Source organism: Primulina tabacum, chromosome 4 (genome assembly GCF_025594145.1).
Source record: "Primulina tabacum isolate GXHZ01 chromosome 4, ASM2559414v2, whole genome shotgun sequence".
Lineage (NCBI taxonomy): Eukaryota > Viridiplantae > Streptophyta > Magnoliopsida > Lamiales > Gesneriaceae > Primulina > Primulina tabacum.
Window position 1 is genome coordinate 47,010,965 of NC_134553.1, and position 11,582 is coordinate 47,022,546.

Sequence of the window (11,582 nt, forward strand, 5' to 3'; positions counted from 1 at the left end):
CATTGCAACATTTCTTCCAGATGCAAGAAAGTTTGTTATTCTAGATTTATTATTATTTTTAAATAATAATAATAATAATAATAAGATAAATGGGAATTTGTCTTACTAACTTGTGAAGTAGAATTGGACAATGTGTAATATGTCGCATGGATAGGACCAATATGGTTCTATATATAATTATATAATAATTAATTTAAGTTAGAAAAATAAAATAATAATTCAATACATATGCAGATTTTAACAAGTGTCCATATAAATTTATCCTCTTTTTATTATAATATAATTATATATATCCATGTACTTGGAAATAATATCGGGCCAAAGGTCGGGCTTTCATGTTAACTGGGCTTATATATTAAGAAAATCTTTTAAATAACGATTTCTCCAATTTTTTTTTAAAAAAATGTGACTAAGGTCATATATAATGAGTTATAAAATGTATTGTTTTTTTTTAAAAAAACAATTTTGTCCTAAATAAGACTATATTGAACAAATATGGTAAATAAAACTTTCGAATTATGGGGAAAAAATTTCAAGTTATAGCATAATCCATGATTTTTAAAAAACTACTATATAATTTTTGGATAATATTTAGTTTTACTATAAATATAGAGGATTTAATTAGAAGATTGTTTCCTATGATACAACGTTAATCGGTCAGATATTCGACGTACACAAGTCGCGTTCGTATGCTTGCACACAAATCAAATCTTTTCCAATTCAAATCGGGCTCGTGACTTGCATATCCTACGCCGACGTGCGTGAGAGAGAGCTTCTTCACTAATCATCCTTATACTTTTATGATAAAACAAAATTGATAAGTAAAGAGAACCAGTAGGGAAAAAAAAAAAGAAATTGGGAAGAAAATTTTCAGTGACTAGCTAACCAAACAATATGTCAGCATAGGAGACGATACCCAAATAAATCTAGCAAAAGTCCAAATCAATGAATATATATATATATTTTAGAATTTTGGACCACTTCAAGTTTAAGGCAAAAAGCACATGTATGTATTAGTCCTTCATTTTTTTAATATATGCTTTTTATTTTTATTTTCCACCCCACTTTTAATTTCAAACTTTTATAATTTATATGATTCGAAATTTTTTTAATGGGTTTTATTTACCATCAGATCACATTTTGATTAGTGTAAATGGGTTTCTTGGGATAACTAAAAATACAAAATCTTGAGATTGGATTTTAATTTGTTCCCAAAGTTGGGTAGGAAAGATTCACACACTTTTCATTTTATTGATTATTGATGAACAATGGTGGGAACCACCACGGTGTTCTAAGGTCACAAGTAATATAAATATATATATTCATGAAATTTGTTATGCCAAAAATCTATATATATATATATATATATATATATATATATAATTTAAAATGGTCACACCTTCTATTTATTTCACTGCCCTTTTGATATGGTTAGGTTTTCTTTTTGGTAGAAGTGGACCATATATTTCTTTCATTTCAAGCTCTTCAAACCAAGACAAATGTGGAAATAGTTTTAAAAATTAACTTAATCTGCAAATATTTTTGTTCGTTATATGATACTCATATAGGTAGTGTCTCCATCCACTCAGCACATAAAAGGTGTGTTGAGTGATGAATCACGACTACTCATTCATACATCATGGTTGAATGAGTGGTAATGCTTTATCCACTCAGCACACATATCATGTGATGAATGAATAAAGATATTACTCACGTAGGTAGTGATTCCCCAGAATATCCCGAGCCATAGATTGTGCCCGGGTCAGGAGTATGGATTCTGCCCGGGTCTTGGATGATCCGGGACAGTTGGCGATATTTACAAAGGAGCCTTGGTCACGGACGACCCGTGATATCGAATGGTTAACTCGAATAAGGTTGAATATGCCATAAGGGTTCATCAGAGGCCGTGCAATTGAGCATCCGTAACGTATTTTTCCCGGGATATTGGATACTCGGGCTCTCGTACAAGCTCCCGATAGATTTTCTACCCGGACCACCTCGATATAAGCACCATACTCGAGTGTACTAGCAGGATAAGGTGTGGGCGGTTGTCCCATCTCTGACACCGATCCAAGTGGTTGACAAAATCAGGTAGGCTGGATATGAGTAGTGTGAGTTTTGATATGATATAATATAGGGTATGACTAGCCGCCATGCTATAATTAGCAGGTAGCACGTAGAACGAGATCATCATTACTTCTCATACTATAAATATCAGGTTTTTTTTTTTTTTTGCATTTATTCCTCTATTCAGATATTGAATACTCACATTTACTACTCACTTATTGCATAAACTCCTACACCAATACCATAAGAATCACCTGGTTACATTGGTTTTGTGCTTGAATCATTTATTGACTTGAGCATCGGAGTGGCCACGCTGGACACCCCTTCGACGCCAATTCATGTGGTAATCTTCTTTAATGCATGACATCCTCTTCGTCCGGGAAAGAAGTTTCTAGTTCCGATACATCTTACTCTTTTTGGTAGAAGTGGACCATCTCTTCAAACCAAGACAAATGTGGAAATAATTTTAAAAAATGAACTTGATCTGCAAATATTTTTGTTTGTTATATGATACTCATATGGGTAGTGTCCCCTCTCCGTCCACTCAGCACATAAAACGTGTGTTAGGTGATGAATCGTGATTACTCATCCAAACATCAGTTGAATGAGTGATAATGTTTTATCCACTCAACATGCATATCATGCTGTGAACGGATAAGGACATTACTCACGTAGGTAGCATGAACAAAACCAAAATATTCGAGAGTACACGTGAAAAATTCGGTGCTAAAGTCTAATTATTTATAGAATGCTAGCATTACGTGAATCATACAACATAAAATTGAGAAAAATTGTATTCATCGCTTCTGTAAAAGAATATCGAAAAATCATTTAAAAAGTCAGATATATTTATCCATAAATCTGATTTTAAAAAACACGGGGTTTTGAAAAATAATTTACTTTTATATAGAAAGTTGTGTGCTTTTTTTAATTCTCAATCAAAGGACGTTAAAAATGTTATTCTTCCGATAAAATAGTCTCGAGAGTAGACCAACATTAATGTTAAGCGTGTAGGCTCTCACAACTGAACTTTCCCTTATTATACGAATGCTGTCTGAATAAAGCTGCAAAGTTTAAAAAGTTGACCTTTTAAGCACACATATTGTTCATTCTACGTGAATCCACCAACAAATCAAGAAAACAACAGTGTATGACTATATTGGAAAAGGGTTGATCAATTTGTAAGGAATTGAACATGGGATTTTGACTTACACGCTAATTATTGAATCGAGTTATTGTATAGTTTGGTATAGTTTGATATACGAGATAAGAGAGATCGATAAATAATCATCATTATCCCATGTTTGGTACCTTTTTAAAAAGCACAAGATAATATTATGGACTCTTGATAAATAATTTTATACAATAATAAAATATTCTTTTTTTGAGATGTGATAATTTTAATTTAATGATAAAAAATACCACAAATGACTTATTTGTCCCCAATATATAAAAATTATAAACCCTATATATGATCAAGTTCTAAATTAATATCAATATATGATAATTATATAAATATTTTTATAAATCTATGCTAATATGTAGAAATTAAAATCAAATAAATATTTTTATTTATTTTTATATATTATATAATATGATAATTATATAAATGAACTCGAGATAATTATATAAATGATTTTTATAAATCTCAATAAAATTGTTATTATCACTCTATTAACCTTAAAAATTGATATTTGACTTGACTCACAAAATCAAGGGCTCAATTATCTTATTATATAATATATAAAATTAGGTAAAAATAAATAAATCATGCAAACACTGTCGGCGCATGAACAAATAAGAAATATGAACTAAAGCAACAACTTTGAAATTATAAAATTTATTATGATAAGGTTAATTTTGTCATTACAATCTAATATATAAATTAATCACTCTTATTAAAATCATACCAAACATTAAATATAATATTCTACATCTTATTTATCCTTAACTTATCATTGTATTATGTATCACATGTTTATCCTGTTATGTGTATCAAACTATGTCTAAGTGATTATCTTCTCCTGTCTCTTGTATATAATATATATATATATATATATTGGTAAGTTACCATCAATAGGTTAGGTCATGCTAATAATGTCCACTAGCTAGTCGATAAAATATATGTCAACTTCACAATATATTGATCTATTGTTTATTTTTTAAAAAAATATATAAAAAATTGAATTAATTGATTAAAAATGAAAATACATGTTTTGAATTTTCTAAAACATGTGTATCGACAAGGTTCCAAGAATTTCAATTGGAATGATTTTTGGTTTGAATATATTTAGACGAAGATTATGGGAAAACAATAAATTAATAATTTGAAATTTTGATAAGTACAAAATCAGTAGGTATTGTAGGGTTATAGCGAAAATTGACTAGGCGAGTTGTTCGAACTTTGAAGGCTAAGGAAAACCCTTTATCGTACCATTTTTCACCCAAAAAAGTACAAATTTAATATAAAAATTTATCCCATCTTTATTTTGATCTAATAATGGATGCTTTGTTCCAGCATTAAATTTTGCGAGTTTCAATTTTGAGTAGGTTTTTTTTATACGATCTCACAAATTTTTATTTACGGGTCAATCCTACCAATATTCACAATAAAAAGTAATATTCTTAGCATAAAAAGTAATATTTTTTATGGATGACCCAAATAAAATATCCGTCTCACAAAATACGACCCGTGATACCGTCTCACACAAATTTTTACCTTCAATTTTTTTTATTTTTTTTAAAGAAAATATACATATATTTCAATTTCTCTTTAATATATGTAATATTGACATGAATTGATTAATAATAAGTGCCAAATGTAATGCCCGAGATTTTGATTCTATTAATCTGATATGATTTATTGATTATGAATTGATGTGATTATATCCGGGCTATCCTGAGACCAGATTGAGCAATGCATATGAAGTTACACAAGTGGTGGACAGAACTAGTGGCGCCCGAGCGGTAGTGTTTGACCGCCTGAGCGCCATTGTGCAATAAGTGTATGCTTCGGACAGAAGATGTGGCGCCCGGACGGTAGTTTTTGACCGCCCGAGCGCCAAGGAATAATCGGGAGGCAGAACCCCTCGCGCCCGGGCGGTAAGTTTCAACCGCCCGAGCGCCGAGCAAACGCCCGGGCGGAAATATATGACCGCCCGAGCGCCAACCGAGATTCAAGAAAAAATGACACGTTGCTGAAACATGCAACTTAGGATATATATATACATATATACGTTTGTTTCCTTCATTAGAAAGAAAAGAGAAGAATCGAGAAAATGTTCATGTATATGTGTTGAAAATCCTTACGCCTTTTGTGAGAAATCCGTCCGTCCGAATTGTAATCTGATTTCAGTACTGTAATCCTATCAACGTAGGCTACAACTTGACGTAAGTTTTGCTACGTTTTGACATGCTTTGAAATTATGTCATTGTCAGAATTGAATAGGATGCATATATGATGTTCTTGATATGTTAGACATCGTAGAATCGAAGTCAGATTAAGAAACAGCTTGATTATGGAATTATTATGAATTTTCAGACATATATCGGTTGATATTGGACAGATTTGAATTATAGATGATTATAGAATGTATTGGATATGGGTTATGGATTGTAACTGTTATCTGGTGATGTTGCATTGACGGGGATACTGAGATGGTACCACTATGCCGTTGATTTTGAATTAAATCCAGATTAATCAGATTCAGTGTTGAAGTGAGAATGGAACATTGATATTATGATTATCAATATGTCATTTCAGATTTACAAAGACAGTCTTGAGTTCAGAACTGATATTGCTTCAGACCGGGACTACAAACGGAAGGTATAAGTCAATGTGGTATTGGGAGATCGACTTGAGTCGGTTTAGACTTGAGTTTCCCTAAATCACATACTTTACTTTATTGCATTGATATTACATTGATTCGATTGATGTACTTGTTCTCTTGATTTATAGATAGCAGGTATTAGAAGAGTAGTCTTATGACAGAAGTGCCTGATAGTGGCGGGATCGCCACGGACACATTGCACGATGTCATAAGATAGTGTATTGACGATTGTGCCAAAGTCTGTCACTGGAGGATTGGCTATCGATGTGAATAGAATTGTAGCTTCTTCTATTACTGGTGATCGGTACCGTATCGATGTGGATAGAATTATAACTTCTTCTATTACTGATGATCGATGTCATATCGATGTGGATAGAATCGGAGTTTCTTCTATTACTGGTGATCGATACTATGCCGATGTGGATAGAATCAGAGCTCCGTCTATTACTGGTGATCGATACTATATCGATGTGGATAGAATCGAAAATTATTCTATTATTGTTGATCGATATGGAATGCCAACTTCTAGAAATCGGGATCCCTAGACTAGGATTGAGTATAATCTGAATGGTAGAGTTACGAGCATGGTCGACAGTTTGTGATTGATTATGTTTCAGATTTTGATACATATTGCTGATACCTGTTACATGCGTTATATTTGTTTATATGATTACATGTTTCGTTGATTTATACTGGGATTATATTCTCACCGGAATTATCCGGCTGTTGTCTTGTTTGTATGTGTACATGACAACAGGTGGGACAGGTTCAGGGTTGAGAAGATGAAGAGAGATCGTGATTAGAGTGGCGGCTCCGGACTTGGATTAGAGATAGGGTTGGACACATGATATTAGCTGTTAAACCTTAATTAAATAAATGTATGTGGAATAGAATTGGTACTTTTATATACTGAGATGTATATATGTTCTTATGTCACTACGTTCCGCATTTAAAAAAAATAAAAAATTTTAGACCCTGTTTATAATTGATTAATTAGTCCCAATGATGATTAAGAACTTGATTAGCGTCCGGGTCCCCACACCAACCATCCAAATTAATGGAAAAATACATGTTAATAATCTTCACACGTTGATTCCAAAATATTATTGTAATATTATATATATAAAAAAGAGGTATAATTTTAGATACGAACAATGCACGACAACTACAAGTGATTTAACATATCAATGTAATGGTAAAAATATCTATAAAAAGTTTAAAATTTTTGTAATTAAAGTATTTTAAAAACACAAATAATTTTCACAGATTAAACTAATATAAAAATTTGTTTTTGTCGTATGATATTATTTGTCTATTTTAGAGAACATCGACACACATACATCAAAAATAGTAATCTGACAATGCAAAAAAAAATAATTCCGACAAGATCTTATCTCATATATAATAATAATGAGCTGTAAATTTTTTACTTTTTTTTTAAAAAAAATATTTAAACTCCATTTACCTCCTCAAAAATGTCTTCTTTATAAACATGTATGAGATTATTATTATCAACTAAAACTTCATTTTGAGTTTTATATTTTTAATTTTTGTCGTCTGTGTTGTCAAATTTCAGTAATAATTATCTATTTATTATATTTTTTTTTGAAAATTTGAGTCATTTTTCATTTGGAAAAAAACATAACATTGGACACGAAGACGTCACATCGTTGACATGTCGAAAAAACTATTAGAATTCTAAAAAATAAAAACAAAAATAATGGAATAAGAATAAATCTAACAAAATAGATGACCAAAATTACCAAAAAAAATACACATAATTAAAAATGTAATTTTTATTTATTATCGTTGAAAACACAAGATTGATTACATTAAGAACGTAAATTTGGTCCTACTAAATAAGCCTTACTATATTATTTGTTAGTATCCCCAAATCGGGACTCACTTCTATGTGACTACTGGAACCAAAATAGAACGATATAATGTTAGGCCATTTCCAACCCATATCTTCTATTTTTGATCCTCTAAATATTACCAAATACTCTATTTTTTTAATTTATTTCATTTTCAACCCATTTCCTTTAAATATTAAGAAATACTCTATTTCTTTAATTTATTTCATTTTCAACCCATATCTTTTAAATATTACTAAATATTTAATTTCTCTAATTTATTTCATTTTCAAATACACACACATATAAATAATTAATTAATTTCATAATGTATTATTTAACTAAACTTAATTAATTCGCTAAACATAACACAACTACATGTGTATTCGACTCGTTTATTTAAAACAATACATTTATTTTGTCATCAAATTGCAAACAAAAGACAACATTCATCAAACAGACATTAAATATAAATCAAGACAAACATAAACGACACATGATTTAAAGAACAACACACAAATTGACCTTTAAAAATACTAATATTCTAAATTACTGTACTCCTCCCACAAATGGTCAATAAGAGAATCTCGGAGTGCATAGTGAGCCGATTTATCTTTTATTTTACGATGGCGTGCAAGAAACTCTTGAAATCGGACATGCTCATCACGTGCCATTTCAACATCTGGGATGGGTGCCTCGCGATAATCTGTGACTGGCACATTCAATTACATTTCGTCTTCAATGATCATATTATGCATTATAATGCATGTTGTCATGATATCATGCAGCACTTGTTTGCTCCAAACTCGTGCAGGTCCAGTGATTATCGCCCACTTTGATTGCAATACTCCAAATGCTCGTTCAACATCTTTTCTACAACTTTCTTGTCGTGCTGCAAAATATTTCTTCTTTGGACCTTGAGGATTGTGGAATGTTTGCACTAGAGTAGCCCACTTTGGATAAATATCATCTGCTAGGTAGTATCCCAGGGTGTATTCTTTTCCTTGTATGACATAGTTAGCAGGGGGAGCTACACCATTGGCTAAATTAACAATTAGATGAGATTTTGATAACACATTAATGTCATTGTTTGAACCTGGAAAATCAAAGTATGCATGCCATATCCGCAACTCGTAATCTGCTACGGCCTCCAAAATGATGGTTGGTTTTCCGCTACGACCAGCATATTGTCCAGCCCAACCTGTTGGACAGTTTTTCCACTTCCAATGCATACAATCTAGGCTTCCTAGCATCCCCAGGAATCCAAGTTGTTTTCCAATAAGGAGAATCATTTCAATGTCCTCAGCATTTGGAGACGGAAGATACCAGTCACCAAAAACCTCCACCACAGCCCGACAAAATCTTTTTAAACTTTCAATCGCAGTAGACTCCCCGATTTTAATATACTCATCCGTTGAATCTGCCGCCATACCGTATGCTAAGATACGCATTGCAGTTGTTATCTTCTGGTATGGGGACAACCCGGGCCTCCCCAACGCATCTACTTTCTGTACGAAGTAATTGTCATGTTGTTGAACGGATTCCATAATTCGCAAGAATAGCCGACTAGACATTCGAAAACGTCTTGAACATTGATTCATTGTACATTGGAGACTCAGAAAAATAGTCATTGTACAAGCGTTGTTCGGCAGCTAATCTGTCTCGATTAATCACAACATGGCCAGTGATTGAGCCTTGCCGGTGTAAATTATCAATTTCTTGGAAGTAATTGGAGACAACGGTAGCACTGTTTATGAGTTGGCTTAAAACCGTTTGTTGTTCGTCAATGCGATTCAACTCATTCTGTATGTTGGCACTAGGCTGATCTTCGTCGTCTGATGACGACGAGGACGCATAGAAAGAAAAACTTGAAAGACCTCCTTCATGAAAATTCATTTTTGAGCAAGTTGAGTAAATTATCAAGAAGTCACTGGTCTTTAAATAAGTGGTGACACTTATTAGTTTAGTTATGTTAGATATTTTAATTTATTTTTAATATTATATGGAATAAAAGCCAACTCATTTTTTTTGTCACGGGTTGTGTATTTCAATAAAGACAACTGACAAGGGGGGTTGTCTAATTTATATAATGCATGTTGTCACGGGCTATGCATTTCCACTAAAATCCAACTGAGGAGTTGTCTAGTTACAGTCAGCTGTCACGTGGTGTCTAGTCACAATCAGAGACAACTCAATAGCCCACTCTTGTCTATATACTAGCTGTCACGAGTTTTGCATTTCAAATAAAAGCCATGTGATACGTTGTCTAGTTGCAGTGATCTATCACGTTTAATGTCAGAGATGCATTGTACATTTAAAATAAATTTTTTATGTCAGAGATGCATTGTACATTTAAAATAAAGTTTTTTCAATACACACCTTTAGATCAAATTTCGTATCCCCAAACAAATCAAACTAAATTATTTAAATTTCTACCGTTCGATCAGATTTAATTTTAATTGAGACCATTGATCCAGATTTCTTATCAAAATGTTTTGGCTATAAATTGAAGCATCATACGAAGCATTGAGATCACTCTTACAAATTGAATAATTATTTACAATCAAATGACTTCATCTAAACGTGGTGCTGCCTTCTCAATCAAGGAGGACAAACTACTCGTGATGGCTTATCTTGATGTCTCCCAAAATCCAATAATTGGTATAAACCAATCATGCGATAGGTTATGGTCACGAGTGGCAGCTACATACAACGAACAACTCGTTGGTAACTCAACAGAGCCTCGAACTACTAAGGCCCTCCAATGTCGCTGGTTCAACATAAACAAGATTGTCCAAAACTTTAGTTCATGTGTTAGCCAGGTGAAACTTAGCTGTCCAAGTGGTGCTTCTGAGAAAGACATTGTGAGTAATTAATTTTTTTTAATCATATTTCTGTGAAACTATATTTTTTTACTTTATGTGACTAAGATACAATTCATACCTTATTATAGTTGGATCAAGCAAAAGCCTTATTTAAGCAATCAACTGGGTCGACTTGGCGGTTGGATCATGTATGGTCTTTGCTTAAGGACCAAGAGAAGTTTAGGTCATCAAATGCTATTTTACCGAATTTCATGCCAAACCGCGGGAATATCGACTCATCCCAATCTGACTATTCTCCCAACACAGAAACACCAACGCCCGATTCTGGAGGGCTATCTGGGTTTGCTACAAACCTGGATGAAGATAATCCATCAGGAGGGAGTTCTCAGCGTCCAATTGGCATAAAAAAGGCCAAAACCAAAAGAAAAGCTACTGAAAAACACTTGAAGGACGTTTCCACCATGGCCAAATGTACTGAGAAAATGGTGACTGTTATGGAGAATGCTGAAGTACATCGACAACAACTCATTGATGTTGAGAAACAAAGAAATGCAATAATGGCTTTTAAAGAAGAAAACAAAATACTAAGGATGAACCCTATGTGCGTTGATGAATCAGTCCGTGCATACTTGATCAAAGAACAACAAAAAATTTGGCAGAAAAGAATGGAGACGAGGGATGGCTCCGACGGAACTTCTACACCGTTTGGACAGTTCTTCGGAGGAACTTCACCATCCGGGTCCGACCTTCCACCATACTATTGTTCTCTCATGATTGCAATGAATTAAGAATGTGTTTATCTTTATTGTTGTGTGTGTGTATATTTTTTTTTATTTTTGGTGATATATTTATCTTTATTGTTGTATGTGTTTCTTTATTGTCTACTTTATTATGTCTACAAATATCGCATGTTTATCAAGTTAAGTTAAATCGATAATAAATGTTTGTAGTAAATTATGTTATGTATTTTTTTTGTCATTACATTGTTCATCAAATTCTATTTCGTG

The 11,582-nt window shown here is 32.6% G+C and overlaps 1 protein-coding gene across 1 annotated transcript; it reads left to right on the forward strand.

The window, feature by feature from the left end:
* Positions 1 to 10,317: 10,317 nt before the first annotated feature.
* Positions 10,318 to 11,363, forward strand: LOC142542062 (uncharacterized). Its single transcript, XM_075648509.1, has 2 exons — positions 10,318 to 10,614; positions 10,704 to 11,363. Exons 1-2 carry the CDS (start codon positions 10,318 to 10,320, stop codon positions 11,361 to 11,363), a joined length of 957 nt encoding a protein of 318 aa, XP_075504624.1.
* Positions 11,364 to 11,582: the final 219 nt, after the last annotated feature.